The following is a 19986-nucleotide window of genomic DNA, read 5'->3' as shown; positions in this document are numbered from 1 at the left end:
GAAGGAAGGAGGGAAGGAAGGAAGGAAATCAGAGAGAAAATTTCAGTCATCAATAGTTAAAACTCTCATCCCTGAAAATACAATTTAATATCTTTTTAACCACTAAGCAAATATATAACGTACAGAAAGGGAGGTGACATGGGTTAGCTAGAAAGGCTATGTAAGGACCAGATAAGGAGCCTAAAATAGACAATATCAGTGTCTACAAAAAATAAAATTAACATGCACAACCCTGTACCTGCTCCTGATAGGGAACGGCTAATAAACCCGTGCGAGAGCGTGCACGAGCCTGTTTCTCGTTGTGCATGCTCTTTTAAAAGTTGCTGTTTGCATCACTCTTACAAGGTTACTTTCCAAAAGAAGATTTGCTATTTTTCCACTATGTCAGACTCACCACCGGTAAGTGAAAATGGGTACAAGCAAATAGGACGGCCTTAAGTAAACATATCAGCAGAATGATTGACATTTAGAAGGACCACTTATTTTGATGATCCACCTGGAAAAAGAACATCCTACACTATACCTTTAATCAAATATATGTGATTTTTGGCAAAAATATTCAAAGTAGGAATATGTTTTTATTTTTATTTTTTAGCCATAAAGTCTCTTATGATGTATCTCTCTCTTACTTTCACTACGTCCCTTATTTCACACAACCTTGCATGACCTGCTGCTGAATTTTTCTCTGACGAAAGCGCAGCCAGGCAGAATGTATCTGTCTTACATCAAAAGGAGGAAAGAGAAAAAGAGAGATCCAACAGGGGCGATCTGAGAAATGAATGCATACCAAGGCATGACTCCCTGGAAAGGCACAAAGAAAGAGCCCTTCACCATCAATATTTGGCATTTACTTAAACTGTAACAACCAACAATCCAGATTTTAGTTATTTTAGTTTTAAAAAAAAAGGAAATCTGAGAACATCTGCTAGACATCTGGTATATTTCTACATGACCATCTGAAATATTAAGTTTTAATAGTTAAATAGATGTTTTTTTTTTTTTTTTTAAGAGAAATACACATAAACCCTATTCGTATATCTATCCCATTGCTCTCAGGGGAGTTCCAGTGAAGTGTGAAGAGTGTGATGGGATCATGGGGAGCCGTGGCCTCTTCTCCACCAATTACTAAACAATCTGGCCTTGTCCTAATCTCCTTTGAAAACACCCAGTTGGAAATGATGCAGAAAACAGTAGGTTGCCCGCATGGCCCCACAAGCTAATCCTGGTGCACTGAGGTGTGTTTCACCCTCTCTTCTGAACACTAATACATGTCCGCTTTCTTTGGGTTCAGGTACAGATTAAATATCACCGCAGGAGTCGTAGATAATATTATTTGCTTTGTCCAGAGAAATGTAGTCACACTCGAGCTGGAATATTGTGTCCTCAGGCCACCACTAAATGGGCCTCCTATCACATCTGACCTTCTAAAAACAATGCATAAAATGTTATTTATGAAGCAGAAAGGCTTTCACAGTGCATTTGAAGGATGTGATGATTCCCATACGTATACAATAACAACTTATAAAAAAAAATTCTACATGCTGCTAAATATAGTATTAATAAATATAAACCCAACAAATAAAGGTTAGGTTTAGGATGCATTATCACCAAAGATACTGTGTTCAAGGTTTGAAGAGATTTAACAATACGGGATATTTCTATGGATGCACAAATAGGACGTTTTATGTCTATTTTTTAAACCAAAAAAGGTTGAATGAAAACATGTTCCTTTTGTCTAGCTTTAAGGTATAGTGGAGGATGTTCTTTTTCCAAGTGGATCATCAAAATAAAAATGGTTCTCCTAATTGTCAATCATTCTGGTGATATGTTTATGTAAGCCCGTCCTGCGTGCTCATCCCCAGTTAGCTATCTTTTTCTGTGCATGCGCACTTTCATGTGTATATGTGTGGTGAGCTACAGTTTCAGACAGTCGAAGAAGCTCGCCTTTCTCACCGCGGTTCTTTAAAAATCGCCAGGGGTACTAAGAGAAAAAGTGTTTACTAAATGTATGAGAAAAAAAGAAAGGCATCAGAAGTGGCAGATATATCCCTGAAAGCTATTATGGTATTTGCTGTCACAGCGGCCTGCTGTCGCTATAGGCTGCAGTGAATAATAAAGATTGCGCAGGCACCATGCAGTGGAGGAGGAGTTATGTGACCGACGGTGAGCAAAAAGCAGTAATCATCTGTCCAGAGATCACCATAAAGTCCACTATATAGGCCTCGCTCTATATAGTGATTGAGGGATTTAGGGGTTAGGATGTTCGGGCACAGTAAGCTTGTATGACCTATGAGAAAAGCAACTTTTAAACAGAGCATGCACAATGAGAAATGGGCTTGTGCATGCTCTTGCACGCATTCAATAGGTATTTCCTCACAGGAGAGGGTACAGGATTGTGCATGTGCATTTTTTTTTTTTTAAAGTGCAGAGTAACGAAATCTTTTAAAAAATTTGCAAAAATTCTTCACAATTCCTTTGAGGTTTAGTTTATCCTTCAAACAAGAACTGGCATCTCAAAATAGTGTACATGTACAATTTAAATTGAATGATGACTCTAAAAGTAGCCCTGATAATATGGAGAAGTCCTCAGGCCAGGCTTTTATCCAAAACCTAAAATCAGATTGAAACTAACTTTTTCTGACATTTTCATCTTCCTCATCTAGTTTCAAACAAGGATTTCATTAGGCTTTCATCACATTGCTCTCCCCAAAGCCATACGATTGGAACCTTTGATTCTTGAGTTATCCTCTGCCAGCTGGAGAAAATGCGCTCTGTTTATTTTGACAAATAGTTTTAGAGTGAGCTGGGCTATTTCAAAGCAGGACAAATAACGAATGACATCAACAGATAAGAAATCTAACACTGGAGGTGCTGTCAGCTGGAAAGCTTGCAATAGTGACACCTTATACCTTTAAGAATATATTCCAAATATCTAATTTAGCCTTAACTATAAGAGAATCCAGTCTCTGTAAGCTGTCACCGCAACTTGACAGAGTTTACAACCCAGGCCACAGAATTCCAACATTGCAGCAGCTGTTCTCCATCCTGTGGTCGACACAAACACATCTGGTGTCAAGGTTCTAAACAGGCCAACAACAAAGGCTGTCCTCCTTTGAGCTAACACCACATAGAGAAGGATAGGCGCTTTCAATGTAGCCTCAGGGCCACACTGACCCCCATTATTCTCTAAGCTGAGCACCTATCCTAAATGAATCAAAGGTGCTCCTGCATGCTGAACTGAAAGGGTATATCACTCCCTCTCTTTCATGGTCAGGATTATAGTCTCTTTCTCCTGCTTCTCTCTCGACCACCACACCTCCTTCTGCACTAAATTACTTCACACAGCATCACCCCAGCTTCCATTAGTCCTTTCAATCTGCCTCCCCTCGGAATGACAAGCCCTGGAGCTACAGGGGATGGTAATGATCAGTGCACGCTGTACATTGTACACCCCTTCACGCCGGATCTTCCATCATCCCCCCCACAAATCTAGCCCCCATGGGATCTGCCCCCCACCCTCAGAACTGTAGCGCAGCTTTTAGTGACCAGTTGCATGGTACAGACAAGCCCCACAAATTAAGCGTGCTTTCATTGGCTGCTGCAGAGGTAGAGGGAAATCCTCAAGAGGCAGTCATAGACCACATCTCATCACCCCCTTCCAGATCTCCAAGCACGCCCTCATCCATTAGTGAAAGAGATGGAGGGCAGACAGTGTAAATTATAGACAAGTTCCACATTACGAACAACAGTGTATGCACTCTGCATTCCTCTACAGACAGAGAGAGAAATTACAGTCTTTGGACAACATCTTTCATATCAGAACCCATCGGGGGCATAAATAAATGATGTATGTTTAAGGTTTTGTAGCTTCATCGCTCAAAAACTAGAGCAAAATTCCACATATTGACACGACAAGCCTAAGAAAGCTTTCAATATTTGAGATTCACACAAAAGCGAGCTAAATTGGTCAAGAGGAACTCAAATGAACGCAGCATTATCATGCAGCAAGATAGATTGTTTTCACCTGTTGGAAAGAACAGGTTATGAGAAGAATAGGTAGAAAAATAGGACCCATTTATGATCTGGTGGAAATCTCCTCCTTAGCTTTCTGTTGGGTAAAAAATGGACGAGGATAATTAAAATTCCTCTCAGAGCATCCTTTCCATTAAACTCACATTAATGAAAGCTAGAGATAAAGAACTGAAATATTTTCTGTCACCCTCATTCTCATTTCCAGAATGAGGCCATTCTAAAACCACCATTAGCAATTATTCTTTGTGTCTTCAGCACAATATTTTATCTTGTTTAATCCTCTGAAAGATTTAAATCATCTGAGCTGGAGTGTTAATATTAAGGGCTGACTGAATAAAAACAGTTTAGCACTGGTTGTTTGGGACGGAGCTTTTAAGGCTTCAATAGTCCTGCTTTTCACCCAAACTGTGACCAATAGATTATCTCAGAGAAAAGTGAATTTTAAAATCAGGGGGGGGAAAAAGCTTCAAGGGAAAACACATCTTTTTTCCATCTGGATGTTAATCCAACCAATAACTTAAATAAATTCAACAACTTTCCATCTGTTTTCTTGAAAAAATATATTGATCTTTAAAAGCCCATTTGCCATTTTGTATCCCTTTGTTCTGGATGTTCAAGCTTTAAAACATTCAAATTTATACAGAATCACTGACGTTTGCACCTCACCACTGCTTTCTTGAATTATATGACATCTACATGTGCTTGTCCTCTAATCCTTAAATACTTTATGTAGCAGGTAGCAAGACTTGTCTCTACAGAAAGCAAGTTAATATTATACTGAAGAGTGAAACATTATATCTTATTTATTAAAAATCAGTCTAGCATGACAGAGTGTTTGAAAGTGGGCCAAGAGGTTACCTGACCCCATCTTCCAATGTATCAGATCACAGCACACCTCAATGACCTCATGTTCCACTGCTGGGTGACATGGACATTAAAAACATAAAAAGGAATACACAGAAGTAAATCAGTATATATTTAATGAATTATTTCACCTACTAAAATAAACTACAATCAACGTTTTGATTTGAGGTTGAAAATTAGTAGGGGTATAAAGTAGTGTTTACATGAATGAAATGCAAGATCATATTCAAAGTGACAATTGATCCCAACCCCAATTTAAATAAATCCTCTTGGATCAGCATCTACAGTACATGTTATCTTTGGCCATTAGTAGTTAAGCTAAGCAACCACCAATGCATCAAAGAAAAGCCTTTTTCACAAAGAGATATCCACCAATGAGGGACTTTGTCTTCTCAAGTGTAAGCTATCTTAAATGTCAGATGTAAAGCTGATGTTTGTAGTTTATTACTCTTGATTTTATGTTTGAGATTCTTAGTGAACATAAAAAAAAAGATTTGGCCAGTGTTGTTGGCACATTGACATTGGGCTATTAGACATTAAGTTGCAAAATAAATGAAAAGCGCAAATTTTTTCATTGTTTGTCAGACAAAGAAATGTTTTGCGAAGTCTGTAAATATAAAAATGGTAACGATATTATAGTAATCCTATTCAGTCTTCACCTGCTCTCTCTCAATCCCTAAATAGCGACTTGCAATTTAAGGGCAAATCCCTCTCTATGAATGTTTCTGCTGTTGGTTCTTGAAAGCTCAAAGGACCCTTGTGGATGACATACTGGAGACAAACATGGACAAGAACTACTTAGTGTGATGAGCCACTCGTTATAGAGAGGAGTCAAATCACAAATCAAATGAAGAAGGACAAAAAGATTGCCCACAACAATGAGAACAGTTGGACAAAAGAATGGGGGGAAAAAAGTAGGCAAAAATGTAATAATAATTTAAGAGCTGACCTTGGAAAGAGCAAAATAACACAAACCAGAAAAAAGCAGAATGAGCAGGATAGAAAAAAGGTTTTCATGTCTGAAGGAAACTAGGGCTGGATTATAATTCAATATCAACAAATGTCACTATATAGTCTTATTTAATGACGTTAATATCATATTTGAACACATTTTTGGTTTTGTTGATACATGCGGCAGTCTTTGGTTACAGCGTTTTTTTACTGACTGAAAGAAAGAGCTGCAGCACATTGGCTGCGTCCCGATGACACACACCACAGACAGGTAGCCTGGGCTATGCAGCTGTAGGCTGAGCTGCCCAGCTTCCAAGTTTCAATGCAAGCTCCTGTTGATGATGCAAACTCATCATCATCAGGATGAATTTTGAGAATTAATCTGAGACCTTTAGATAATATTTTCAGAACTAGTTATTAGTTGTTTTGCTATTTTAAAACAATAATTTTTAAACGTTTAAAATTTTAAAATGTGTTTGTTTTCTTGAATACATGGCAGTCAATCACAAAGAAATACAGGTGCAACAAAAAAATATACTGAAAAAGGTAAGAAATATGAAGAGGGAGAGATAATCACCTTGATTATATGTGCATTGTATCTGTTGAGCTTGTATGTTTTTTTATTATAGTTTCTAAAATTTTATGCATAAAATTTTCATAATTCTGTTCAGGATTCTATTGTAAGAATTCTTGGCAGTCTATCTGAGTTTTTTTAAAATGTTTATATGAGTATCAACATCATATTCACAGATGTTAAGATATAAAGGTTTTGGCCATATTGTCCAGCCCTAAGTGAAACATATCTTATGTTAAAGTAAACTATGAACTAAACACATTTATTAGATCAGTAAAACAAGTATGCCTTGGTAAGTTACTGTAGTCTAAAGTAAAATAAAACTTATCAGAGCTACTCAAGCAAATAAAATGCAGACTGTTAAATGCTGCTTAACACTTAGAAAGAGCAAAAAATGGTATATACAATAAAAATTTTGCAGTGATTTAAATATATTATGTTCCATAATATGCTTTGAATCTTGGACAAAGACACAAGAGACGCAAGAAGGATTCAACACAAGGACTGAGTAAGTCACGTTACGGCTCTGTTTGAACTGTAGATGGCCCATGGTGGACAACCTAACAGATAAGAGTCTGCAGTGAGATATCATTTAGTGAGTAGAATGAAAAGGGAGAGGATGTCCTCCAACACTTATGTTACCATGTATTATGTACTGCAAAAGCACTTAAACTGTCCTTTTCACAGAGTCCGCTTCCAGACAGTGCGCTGTCACACAGGGAGCCAGCTGACCTCACTTCTGTTTGATCAGCTTCTTCCTATGTGTCTGTATTTCTGTCCCGCTGATGGTTGTTCAATAAAGCTGCTTTTTGAAGAATCACTGCAAAGAAGCGAATAAACCCCCCCTCCATGACAATTATACACTGCTGAGAATTAGCATTTTGAATTTCCAATGTGCAGACCAGGGCTGTAGGGTACCCAGCTATCAAAGGAAACGGCTGTAGTGCTAATAGCAGTGGTGCATCATGCCCCCACAATATTTCAGCTGTTTGCAAAAATTCAATTTTGATGTCGATAGCAGCGAGGGCATTATCTACTTAGAGTTATTAATTTGGCTCTTCTCCGGAGGAGCAGGGGGGATGTTGATACTTTCACACTGCTGATCCACAGATATTCATGGGCTCTAATTGATTTGGCTAGTGTGGATTTTTAGCAGATAAGATATTGTGTTGCGGGCAAGGCACGCATGGATAAACAGCTGTGTGATGCTTTTTCTAATGGCTGGCCAAGCCCAGGCTGGAGGCTGGAGTGGCCAAACACTTTAGAAATATGGCACATTATTATCACCTTTCTTGAAAATGCCTGAAGAAAAATGTAATAACAAAACCAAAAATGTACTAGTTGTAGCTGGTGAGGGTGGATCATAATTGTTAGCAGACTCTTTTTCATGTGAGTGTGCACCTGATTTTTATGGGTGCTAAAAAAAGAAAATTCAAAACCTGCAGCCGAATTGAAGTTTTAGGTTTTTGTAATAAAAAAAAATTAATTAAAAAAACATAATCAACATGGGTTTTTGCAATGCCTGGTATAGGAATTCTAGACAATAGCTAATACCAATAGTTTTTTCTCTAGACCTACAGTATTTACACAGTATGTAGTTTTCTTCATCCTATCCAGTCCAACCATTGCATATTTCTCAGCTCAGCTATCTGTTTCTGAAAAAAAATAAATAAATAAACACTAACATTTCCCCTTTAACATCTCTTCTGCTACAGACTTATGCATCAGATGGCTGCATGTAAATACCATGCAGCCATATAATACTCAGGATAGATTTGGTCAAAAAAACAATGCCTTCCATACTGGTAAATTATAAAGGTGGAATAGCCAATATCGGATATTTGGTTTTAAAACAAATATTTGCTGATACCAATCGCAAACACACATGTAAACAGTTTGCCACCTGATTTGGAGAAACATAAATCACACAACGCCTTCTTTGAAAGACACTGTGCTTGCAAGCAATTTTAAACATATTTTAATACACACAAACCTCTACAAGATAAGGCTATATGAGTACTACTTACGTGAAATCTCACACAGTATTCTAAACATAGCAAACAGTACTTTAAATCAAAAAATATCTTGAAGAATAGAATAGAATAGAATATGCTTTTATTGCTATTTACAAAATGAACAAAGAGAATTAAAAAATAATAATAATCTTGACTGGAATCAGATCTATAAACACATACATGTTATGTAACAGGACATGGCTAATATATAAAATACATAAATATGCCATTAAGCAAATCAGTTCAGCGTTTCAAAGAATTCTCTTATAAAGCATTTTTTCTTTACTTTGTTGAGCAGCATACGGCCAACTCACACCCTAATGAACCAACAATGACGCATGTTTGCACAAAGATAGGTGGGGTCTTTCTCTCTGAATAGGCTTTTGTGTGCATTGTAGTGGGATGATTATCATGTATTTTTCTATTGCCTCCTCAGTCTTTACTCCCACTTGCCCAACAGGTCTAACATAAAACCACACAACAACGGTGGCATCCAAACACCTATTTAAAGATGACACATGTTATATGTAAAAACACATTTCAACAATTAAAGTGAAAAGCAATGGCGGGGGGTTCATCTCAATGTCACTTGATTTTCATTTAACTGTCAAAAGATTCCATGCCATGAAAGGAAATAAATAAATCACATCGAGCTCATTTTGACAGTATGGAAGGGAAAGGTACTGTTGAATATTTTAAAAGAAAACAGAAAGGAGAAGCTGGAGACATGCTGGCAAAGGCATGCCAGATGTCAGTGGATTTAATGGGGGATAAATGGAAATCAATCCCTTTCACTGCTTAAGACAACCAATCGTAACACATTGTTTTAATGGTCCCACTGGATGACATCCACATAATATGTGGAGGTAAGACAGCTTCACTGCAGACTATTATTATACCCGGTGGTTACAAGTGGAGACAGCCAGATGAATGTGAAACATTAGCTGAAAGTAATAAGACTTGCACTTTGAAGGTCTAATGCAGGTCCATTATTAAGAGGTATGCTATGTATAGTTGCTTTTTATTTACCGATTTGCGACTGCTTCTATTATAAACAGGAGGGTTTAGCAATTTATAGTGGAATGAGTGAGATAAAAAAGACAAACCCATTCTTTATTTATTTTGTCTTGAGTCTATAATGAATATGAGAGGAGAAAATTGGTGGAAATCTGAGTCAAATTCAGATTTTTCTTTCAGGAGAGACAATGTATTTGAAAGACAAATGGTTAAAGATGGTTTAGAAATACCCAAAGGTGATCAGCATAGGAAGATTTAAAGCCTTATAAGCCCTAATTATTGGTTGAGCCTTTACTTTGACTAACTTTGTACTTTTCTCTCTATCACACAAATTACTAGATCAGTGCTTCTGTGTTCTTTGTGTGTGTAGGCTAAATCTTCTTGCAATCCCTGTTAGGAATATCCTGCTGGATGGTTTTAACTGTTTAAAGGTACAGTTCATGTTATTGAACATACGTTGTGTGAAATTTTCACCATGGGTAGCTGAGATATAATGGAATACTTATTTCTGTTTGCAGGAAATGTTTTCTGAACCTATGCAGTAGTCTATCAAAGCATATGCATAGCTTTAAAAGCTTTGATTATTTGTGCCCCGGTACCATAACTACTTTTTCTACAGTATGTTACCGGCTGTTTCTCATAACAGGAGGCTCAGTGATGGTAGGGACAATGCTAAATCTCAGCTACTGATGTGAACGTTTCAGACAAGTGCACATTCAAAATTCTTAGCTATTCCTCTGAATAGAATTTTCTTCTACTGTTGCTGAATGCTGCAAATTTTACAAAACAATGCAGTTGACATCCTAATGTCACCAAATGCTCATCCAGAAGGAGCAATGCTTCAAGTCATCGACTCAGTGCAAATGACCAGGTCATCTTAAATAGGAAAGTGCCTTTTAATGACAACAAAATAATAATTAAACATACATCAATTTAGAGTAAGATAAAAAGGTAAAATATTGCTTATTGCTGTAGCTTTGGACTTAAATAGACATGCACCCCATGTCCAGTTTTAGTGTTATAAACTACGATGACAAATTAAAACATGTGCCTCCTCACTCCTCCAAGACTGTAAACATGTTGTTTTGCATGAACTGGCATTTTATAAAAAGATAAAAGGGCTGTAGAGAGCACAGTGTCTACCTTGCTTTGTTTTTTACTCCTTCTATTTGCAAAAGGGAGTCAAAACAGAGCATTTAATGGGAGCCGACACTATGGGGAACTTCATGTCACTAGAGACAACCCAGCAAATTAGCTGATAATTAAATTTTTCTCCATTAGGGAAAGAGCAGAGTAATAACTCACACAGTAGGACTCCACACTCCATTAATGTCTCTATTTTCTTCATGTCGGAGGATAAAGGAGCAAGACGGCAATGTCAATGACTCAAAAACACTAGAAGTCATGAGTAGATGGGGGATGTCAACATTCACATATAGGCTTTTAGAGAATAAAGTGTTATGATTTTGTTTACGTATTGCTTTTAGTGTGTCAAACAGAAACAGTAAAACAGGTCTAGCTGTGGCACTGACCGCATGGTTTTTATTTCCAACACAGGTGGGTAATTCTCGGGGACTGAGTGCATCTACTTATGTGTGAGCGTGCTTGTAATCAGCCAGCTGTTGAAGGGGCTTTTGCCTCCAGCTGTTAGCCTGGTGATGACAGTGGTCCATGGCCCCACCTTCATGCTCACTGATCCGAGTAATTACCTCGTCCATCTGACCCCCTCACCTCAGACACGACGTGGCGGCTGTGATGCTGAGGCTAAGGCGACTGTCACAACAACGGCAATGACTAGACTGTGAAAACTCTACTGAGTACACTTTATAAACAGATTTTAAATAGATTTATCATGGAGGTCATCTTAAATCAGGATCCAAAAGTTGTCATTAAAGCTAAAATGATGCTCATTGAGAAATTATCAGAGCAACAATTAAAAAGAAGAAGCAATTGAAAAAAATAATTACGTTGCACACAGGGACAGCTCTGACAAAAAAAGGCTTCAGCAACTAATTTCTACAAAAACACTGAAGCAGGAAACTCTAGCTTAGCCAAATATAGTCTTTTTTTCTACTATTACTTCTTTCTAACTCTCTCTATAGCTTCCATCCAGTGAGAAAAGGGACCCGGATGATGAGTAATTTCACAGCTGAAAGACTTTCCTGTCCCTGATTTGCTATCATTTGTAAAAAAAAAAAAAAGAAAAAAAAAGGTAAATCTTCCTACTTTACATATCTCCCCAGTGGGATAAAATGTGTTCTTTTCATCTCATTTTCTGGAATGACGGGAGTGTGCAACAGCAGGCCAATTTCAGCTAGGCCAGACGGGGAAACATGAACGGGAGACCAAATGGATAAAAAGGTAACAATTAAATTAAGACAAAAGCAGTCTGAATTTCCACAAGAAGCTCAGTGATGCATTAATGCTAGCCATGAAACCTGTGCAAATATTTTTCATACTTTGCTATGAACAAACACTGAAAAATGTGGCCTGGCAAAATGCTTTTTCTCAGCTCCCATAATTGAGCAGATATAAAGATTCCTAAGTGGTGCCCCAAACTCTGTTTATCACCAAAAGCAATACCTCAAGTTTGATCTTTCTTCTGGCTCACTTAAATCTTCACATGACTGGGCAGCCTTGCTGTCTCCCAGTTTCACCAATGATCCCCCCTCCCCTCAAAATCCACTTTCAAACTGAAGGGGCTGCGTCAGCTGGTCTGGTCTGAGGATCAATGCCGGGGAAACAGCCTCATAATGGCCTAGATTAATGATGAAAAATTTTGTGTCATCCAGTGGGCTGGTGGAAATCTATCACTGGGGAGGGGGAGGAGTTGCCAGTGGGAACCTCTTGGCACCGCCCTGGCTCATGGGGCTGGTTGCAGGACAAGAAAGTCGTGGCCACTAACATGTCCAGCTGGAGCCCTTATGGAGGAAATCTCAGGGGGATTCACAAGGAGAGGGGTGGACACTCTCTATTTTCATTTCAATATCTAATAGAGCTGCCAGTGCTTCAGTTTAAAAGAAAACGTCTCCAATTAACAGGACAGATGAACACAAGTGGATGGCTTAAGTTTTTGGCTCCAGCTTTTTTAAGTTTATCATCTGTCCAACGTTACAGCCAATAAATCAAATAATGAAAATGTATTTTTAAAAATTTAAAATTATGTTAATTACAGTATTTTAATAAAAAAAATAGTTTTTAATATCAAAAAGTTAAATTCAGACTTTTTTTGTTATAAATTCTAACAAAATTTGTGGGATTTAAGAATGGTTTGGTTTAGTCAAGCTATACTTGTTTTTCTTGTTTGATGTTTGCAGAAACCTTAAAGGTGATATGTTTAACTGTGTTGTATTATGAATTTGTATATCATCTTGAATATGAATATACAAATCTCTGTTTTAAAAGTTCAAATGCAAATATACATCAGTTATACACAGCTTTAACTAGTCGAGCACCACAAATGCTCATTTGGTGGCAAACTGACCTTTTTAACCTTGCAGTCTTTATTTAAGAATATAACATTTCTGGAACACCTCACCAGGGAGACATCCGGCAGGCATCCTAACCAAATGCCCGAGCCACCTCAACTGGCTCCTCTCGATGTGGAGGAGCAGCGGTTCTACTCTGAGTCCTCTACGGATAACTGAGCTCAACACCCTATCTCTAAGGGAGAGCTCAGACACACTACGGAGAAAACTCATTTCAGCCGCTGGAATGCAGGACGCCGCACCAATAAGCCTATTGATCTCCCGCTTCATTTTCCCCTCATTCATGAAAAAGACCCCAAGATACTTAAACTCCTCCACTAGGGGCAGTACATCCTCCCCAATCTGGAGAAGGAACTCAACCCTTTTTCAGCTCAAGACCATGGTCTCAGATTTGGAGGCTCTGATCCTCATCCCGGCAACTTCACACTCGGCTGCAAACCGCTCCAGTGAGAGCTGTAGATCACGCCCTGATGAAGCTAATTGATCCACATCATCTGCAAATAACAGACGCAATCCTAAGACCACCAAATCTGATCCCCTCAACACCTTGGCTGTGCCTAGAATTCCTGTCCATAAAAGATATGAAAAGAATCGGTGACAAAGGGCAACCTTGGAGGAGTTCAACCCTCACCGGAAACGAGTGACCAAACAGTCAGAAACAAAAAATATTTTTAGCTCTCATTTTAAGATTTTTTTTTTTTTATTATTTTGCTATAAATATGAATTCTTGAGACTTGACATTTTTAATTCCAGTAGAAAGGAACAAATTGAACTCTATTGTGGATGTGAGATTCAGTTGTATGTAAAAGAGTGATACAGATCAATTGGAATTGGCTAAAATGGTTTTGGATGTTCAGACTTTTAGAAAAATTGGTGTCAGGACATACAGTGATAAATCTCTAATCGATCCATGTTAATTTAAAGATAGGAAAAAGGTTTTATAACCTCACAGGACATAGGGTAAACATTACAAACCATGTTTATATCTCCTATATTAGTCTTATCTTTTTTTTTTGCGTAACACCTTGTTATCTATGTTCTCTCTCAGACTGTCTCAGTCAATCTGAACATCAATGCTCCTTCAGGGCATCTGTTTAGATTTGTTATTTGCTTCCCTTCTCATTGTTTTCTTCAGCAGTATGCCAGCTTTGACCCTGAGCTCCAGTAATCAGTCAGCCAAGAAAATCTTAGCCAAATGTCACAAGTTTTATGATTATTTTCCCTCCTCCCACTTCAACTAAAGCAACTCTTGGACCATTTCCTTTCCCCAAATACACAATGCCTACCTTCCTCATCAAGTTGACAGCACTCCCAATCCTGTCAAAAAATGTTGGTCTTTACTTTTCTGGCTTTACCACAGCAATAAATCCCTTGAAGTCATTTCAATAATGGACAAAAGGCCTCAATCCAGGAATGTGGAACATAAGCAGATATCCGGTGATGGTGGGTGGTGGTGTGATGAGGGAGCAATTAAATGTGTGGTGCAGGGAGGAGTGCAGGTGTGTGGACTTGTGATAAGGACAGTGGTACCGTCATTACTCATCCAACACCAACAACAGCAAATAGACTGCCAGCAGATGACTGGTTTGCTCTGGCAGCCTTCGAAAGCTTTTTCTCAACCGTAGAGGAGAGTGTGTGGCGGAACAGAGTGGATAAGGAATAGATAGCAAGGAAAAGTGCATTTCATCATGCCAAAGAAGAAGAAGAAAAATGGGCTGTACGTGGTATTGTTGAGGCAAGAATCGTTTAGAAAAACGAGGTGATCATGCCAACTGCCTTTTTTTCAGAGCAATTAAGATTAATTAAGTCCTGCTGATGCACTTCATATTCTCAATGCTGGCTTTGTCATTATCACCAAAGTAGTGTTAAAAAACTAAAACTAAGAATAAAAAAACGGACAAACATAATTTAAAAAGAATCTTCTGAGAATAACACAACAAAAGGAAACAATTACACCATCAGTGAATAAATCAACTTTTAATAATGTCTTAGAAATAGGTAAGACTACATTTGACATAAGACTTTGTGGACGGTGGATATTTATATTTTCAATCCTCCAAACAGTATGTTGTGAGATATGCTCATAAAACTATTATCTGCATAGACATGAAGGGCACATTCACAGAAAAATTGTATGTGTTCTGTTCCACTAAATTTACACACATGGGGCGAGCAAACAAGTTTGCATGTGCTTCAATACTTGCAAACCTTTTGAAGATAAGGCCCATATCGCCTTAGCACAATCATTGAGAATGTATTACCCCGGTAAAGATGTTTAAAAATAATTATTTTTATTATTTTTATTCCTGAACCCATTATCTTAAATATTCTACCATTTAACATTCCCAACATTCCAACTTTTAATTAACGTACCTCTATTTTACCAGAAAAACAACAACCACAAAAAAAAATAAATAGTTTTTAGGAAAATATTTAGTTGATATTTCCACTATCAACTACCTGCACCTCTGTGATTCAACCACAGTCCCAGTGGTTCATCAGCTTGCCCTGAGAATCACTAAGTCTCTGCTCTATTTTGCTGGCCTTAGGGACAAGAACATCCTGTCTGACAATCTACCAGGGTAGCAGCATTAAACAGGTGACAAATTCTGTTTCATGTGTAGCAACATGCATGTAGATGTGCAGGTTCAACCCCTTGACAAGCAATTGAGGCCTCTGAGGAGAGCTAAGGGACTGGGGAAAAGGGCACATCTTGGCTGTGACAAACCCGTTGTCATCTGTGACATTTATCACTGTGTCCTCTCAGAGAGAAATGCCACCATTTCAATTTTCAAATCCAACAATTATTAATGCTATTCAACAGTATTGACAGATTTTTAGCATAATCAGTCCAGATTGGTGACTGGAGAATCAGTGACTAAAAAGCAAATCTTTTTCAAATCCAAAGAATGAAACATAATGCAAACTTTAAGAACATTTTTTTTCGGTGTAAGAGTTATCATATTAGTATTCTATCATCTTGTATCAGTTAGTTGATTAAAATTAAGCCTGCAATGAGGTGCAAGAAGATACTTCAAAATAACCCATATTTCTGTGACATGCTGGAACAGGTCTGCAAATCATTATAAATAAAATGAGTGCAAAAGAAAGCAAGACACAAAACATTTAGTAATACTGATAGCCTTTCAGAAAAATCGAGTTAGAGAAAGCTTGAGAAGTTTCAGCTATGTAGGCTCTCTACTATGAAATTGTGTGTTTTTATCAAAAGATAGTGAAAAGCAAATGCAAAATAAACTTAACTGATGAGACACTTTTTATCCAAAAGCTTGAAAATAGTGTTCAGGACCCACAGTATTAAAACTGCAGACTGAAGCAAGTTCAACAGAGGAGAGAAGTCCAGACAAACGAGCTGTGCCACACAGCTCCATCTCTCTTTGTCACCTGCTTGGCATCGCCTCCCTTTAATTAGCTAGTAGTAATCAAACAAAGGGAGATCAGGACCCTAAAAATACCGTGGGCAGAAAATAAATCCTCAGGGAACACAAAGGGCTTTGTAGAGAAAAACAAAACACTGCAACTGTTTATTATGTTTAATAGGTGTGAGACTGTTGGGATGGTGGGCACAATAAAAAGAGTGAAGGTGGAGCTTATCTCACATTTACTAAATAAGGTTGAGAAAAATAAAATGGTTGCAGTACTAAAACTAAAACCCATTCAGGAAAATGTTCATGCAAAAAAAAAAACAAAAAAAAAAAAAAAACACACAATGAATCCATTATCCTTACTCTTGTTTTTATAAGTTAGAAACAAACAAAGGTTTTAATTGTACATACCTCACTGTTGTAATGCCCATAATAAACCTTTTATGACACAAACTATAGTGGAATACATTCATTATTTCTCACTTGGCTAGTGTCACATTTCCTGAAGTGGAACAATATGGCAACTTGTAAAAACATCACTGTGTTTGAAAAATAAAAATGAGAGTTTTCATTCTCTATTAACAGCTCAGCAGCTAAAGGATTAACTTCAACGTGTCTGTTTAAATTCTCAGTCATCCGGGTCATGGCAACCACAAAACATGCTTAAACTGGAAGGCCACTGCACTTTTGTTCCTTTTTTTATTTTCATCATTTTATTTTTCTAAACTGAGCAAGAATCTGACTTTTGCTGATTAAAAAAAAAAAAAAACTGAGTGGAAAGTCTAGTTACCATCCAACAATGGAAATAAGTAAAAATGAATAAAGTTTAATCTTAGAAAAAATAATAAATGTATTTAAAAATCTGTAAATAATCAATATTTTGTAATCCTACCTTAATTGTCTACGTTAAAGTTGACATTTCAAATTTTACAAAAAGTTTCATTGGAATACTTTTGAGTAGGGTAAATACCTTACTGTGAAAAATATCTTTATCAGAATCGTCAATGCCACAGTTATCCCCCCCCAATAGTTTTAATGGATTTACAGTAACTGAATAAGTCTGTAATTATATATTTTTACTTCAAGTTAATCAGAGTGTGTTTAAATGAATGAACTCTGACTTCCTGTTTCTCTGTAATATAAATCATGAGGGATCTGTGCAAAGAGGATTTGGGGGCAGTGAGAGAAGGAGGCCTCAGCAAACTGATCAATGGAAACTTTAACTGGCTCTGGTGGGGACGTAGAACATGACTCTCTTCACTCTGGAGAGACCCCACAGGGAGATTTGGAAAGCTGGGGTGGTTCTGCTCATCTCCTCCAAACTCATGGGGCTTGCGGGGCTTCTGAAGCTGCAAACAGGTACAGTACCATGAGGCCAAGCATTCCACTGCCCAGTTACTGCCAAAAGGCAAAGTTCTCGATTTACCAGTCTATGTTCTCACTCTCATCTGTAGTCATGAAATCTGGGTCATGACCAAAAGAATGATATCATGGATACAAGTGGCAAGGAGCTTAATTTGCAGGATGGCTAAGCACTCCCTTAGAGATAGGATGAGGAGCTAATCTATCGGGGTGGGGGTGAGGGTACAGCTGCTTCTCCTTCATCGAGAGGAGTAAGCAAATGTGGCTCCAACATCTATTTCGGATACACCTTTCACGTCTTCCTCGGAAGGTGTTCCAGGCGCATGCCACTGGGAGGATGCTGGACGAACTATATCCTCGGCTAGCCCTGGAACGCCATGCGCTTCCCCCAGAGGAGCCAATCGAAATGTCTACAGAAAGGGATTTTGGACGTTTCTGTTTAGACTGCTGCCCCAGCAACCCGGTTCCGCATAAGCAGAAGGCAAAGAGTATAAATAAGGTTACAGGTAGGAGAATGTATGATTATTTTGAGTTGGTTTAACTCCCGTGAAAAAAAGTTCTTATCTTTAATATAATAACCTAAGCCGCATCTATTTGACCTCTTAAATTAATTCATCAGATTGTTTAAATTATCTGGTCTATAATTTAAACATGGCATAGGCCCATCTCTCTTAATCTGCTCTTTATTATGAGAAAGACAAGAGGATGTTTACTTTAATTCAGGTTAAAATCTGTTAAACAAAAGAGCAAAATGAAAACAATTGTATTTTAACATAAACATGAAATTCCTGAGTGCTACCTTACCGTCTTTGTCACTGTTGCCCCCTAAACATAGCAAGGTGTAGCTGGACTTCCACCTCAGTCCTCTCGATTCTAGCCACACATGTCTGGATATGCCTATACATAAAAACGTAATGCTCACACACCACCTTGACCTTTTCCCATGAAAATGATATGTGACAGAGGAAGATCAAAGAGGAGGATTGGGGAGCAGATAGCAACAAGGAACGTGGTTGTGAATTTGAAATCCGGTGTGTGTATCTAAATCAGAGTCTAGATTTAAACTTTGATCAAAGGGTTTTCTTTTTAAAATATATTAGGGATACATTAACACTTATATTTATCAGACACTATAAAAACATATTTACTATACCGCATCCAAAATGAAAAAAAAACAACACATAAAGCGAGCCTTTCCTCTAACAACAGAAGAGGGCATAGAAATAATATTGTGGTTTGTTGTACTGACTGTGGTGTGTTAATGTAGGAGGAGGATTGAGCTGTGGTGTTGTTTTGCTCTGCCTTTGTTTTAGCTAAGATTCAGTGGGCGAAAAAAAGGCCTTCCTAGCTTTGACGAGTGTAATTATGCTTTAAAGAGTGCCGCAGGAGAAAATTCATTACCCAGCAACCCTACTCTGGTTGCACACAGTTTTCTATCTACCCTTTGGCTCTATGCACATAGACAGGGCCCACAGACACAAGCAGCGTAAGCTCCCCACAGACCTGCTTTTGCTACAGGGCTAAAATTCTGTGGTCACAGCTAGCCTTCTCTTATGATCTCCAAAACACCCTATGAATGTACAAATCATTGTACATTTGTTTTACGCTCTTTTAGGAAAAAAGGTATAATAATGATCACATCTACACATAGTAACCAACAGTAACCAATAATCAGTGTAGAAAAGAGAAAGCTGTGATATACTTGAACTTTTAGCATGCGAATATCTTCACTTCCTTTAATGTCTGATCAGTTTTTTTGTTAATCTTTTACAGACTTAGATATGAAGAATTTATCAAATTCATAGAAATAACTGTAAAATCAAACTAAAGCACTGCAAATTGGAATAAAAAGGGTTTTTTTGTTATTTTTTTTTTTTTACAAAAATGAAATGTTAAGTGTAGTATGTATTTAGATCCTCTTAGTACTGTAGATACTTTGTAGAAAAACTATGTGTTTTTAGAGAGTACATACTGTAAACATACAAACATACTGATGTTTTAATTATACATTTATGTAAATGGATTGTCAATTTAAAATCAGAACGTGGATTGATGTGTTGTTACATACCAAGTGTTTACACCTTTACTTCTCTAGGACCCAAAAGATTTTCCCTTTTTTCTTTGCGAAATGGCATAAGTTTGGTTGGACTGGAGGGACATCGTCTTTGGACATATGTTTTTAAGTCTTGGCACAGTCTTTCATTTAGATATACGTCAGGACTTTGGCTTAGCAATCATAACACAAGATAGCTACATAATAAATTTCATTTTCACTTTACAGCCTCTAACAGTTGAGCTCT

At 37.7% G+C, this 19986-nt stretch overlaps 1 protein-coding gene across 1 annotated transcript in view; it reads right to left on the bottom strand.

The window, feature by feature from the left end:
• robo2 (roundabout guidance receptor 2) overlaps positions 1 to 15169 on the bottom strand; it is a 165784-nt gene extending 150615 nt beyond the window's left edge. The window contains exon 1 of the mRNA XM_015379547.1: positions 15150 to 15169. Within this exon, the coding sequence (XP_015235033.1) occupies positions 15150 to 15169 (20 nt within the window). The remainder of the gene's footprint in view (positions 1 to 15149) is intronic.
• Positions 15170 to 19986: the final 4817 nt, after the last annotated feature.

Source organism: Cyprinodon variegatus, unplaced genomic scaffold, assembly GCF_000732505.1.
Source record: "Cyprinodon variegatus isolate N-32 unplaced genomic scaffold, C_variegatus-1.0 Scaffold194, whole genome shotgun sequence".
NCBI classification, from domain to species: domain Eukaryota; kingdom Metazoa; phylum Chordata; class Actinopteri; order Cyprinodontiformes; family Cyprinodontidae; genus Cyprinodon; species Cyprinodon variegatus.
Note: the sequence above shows the minus strand (reverse complement) of the source record. Positions and strands in the feature narration are given on the sequence as shown.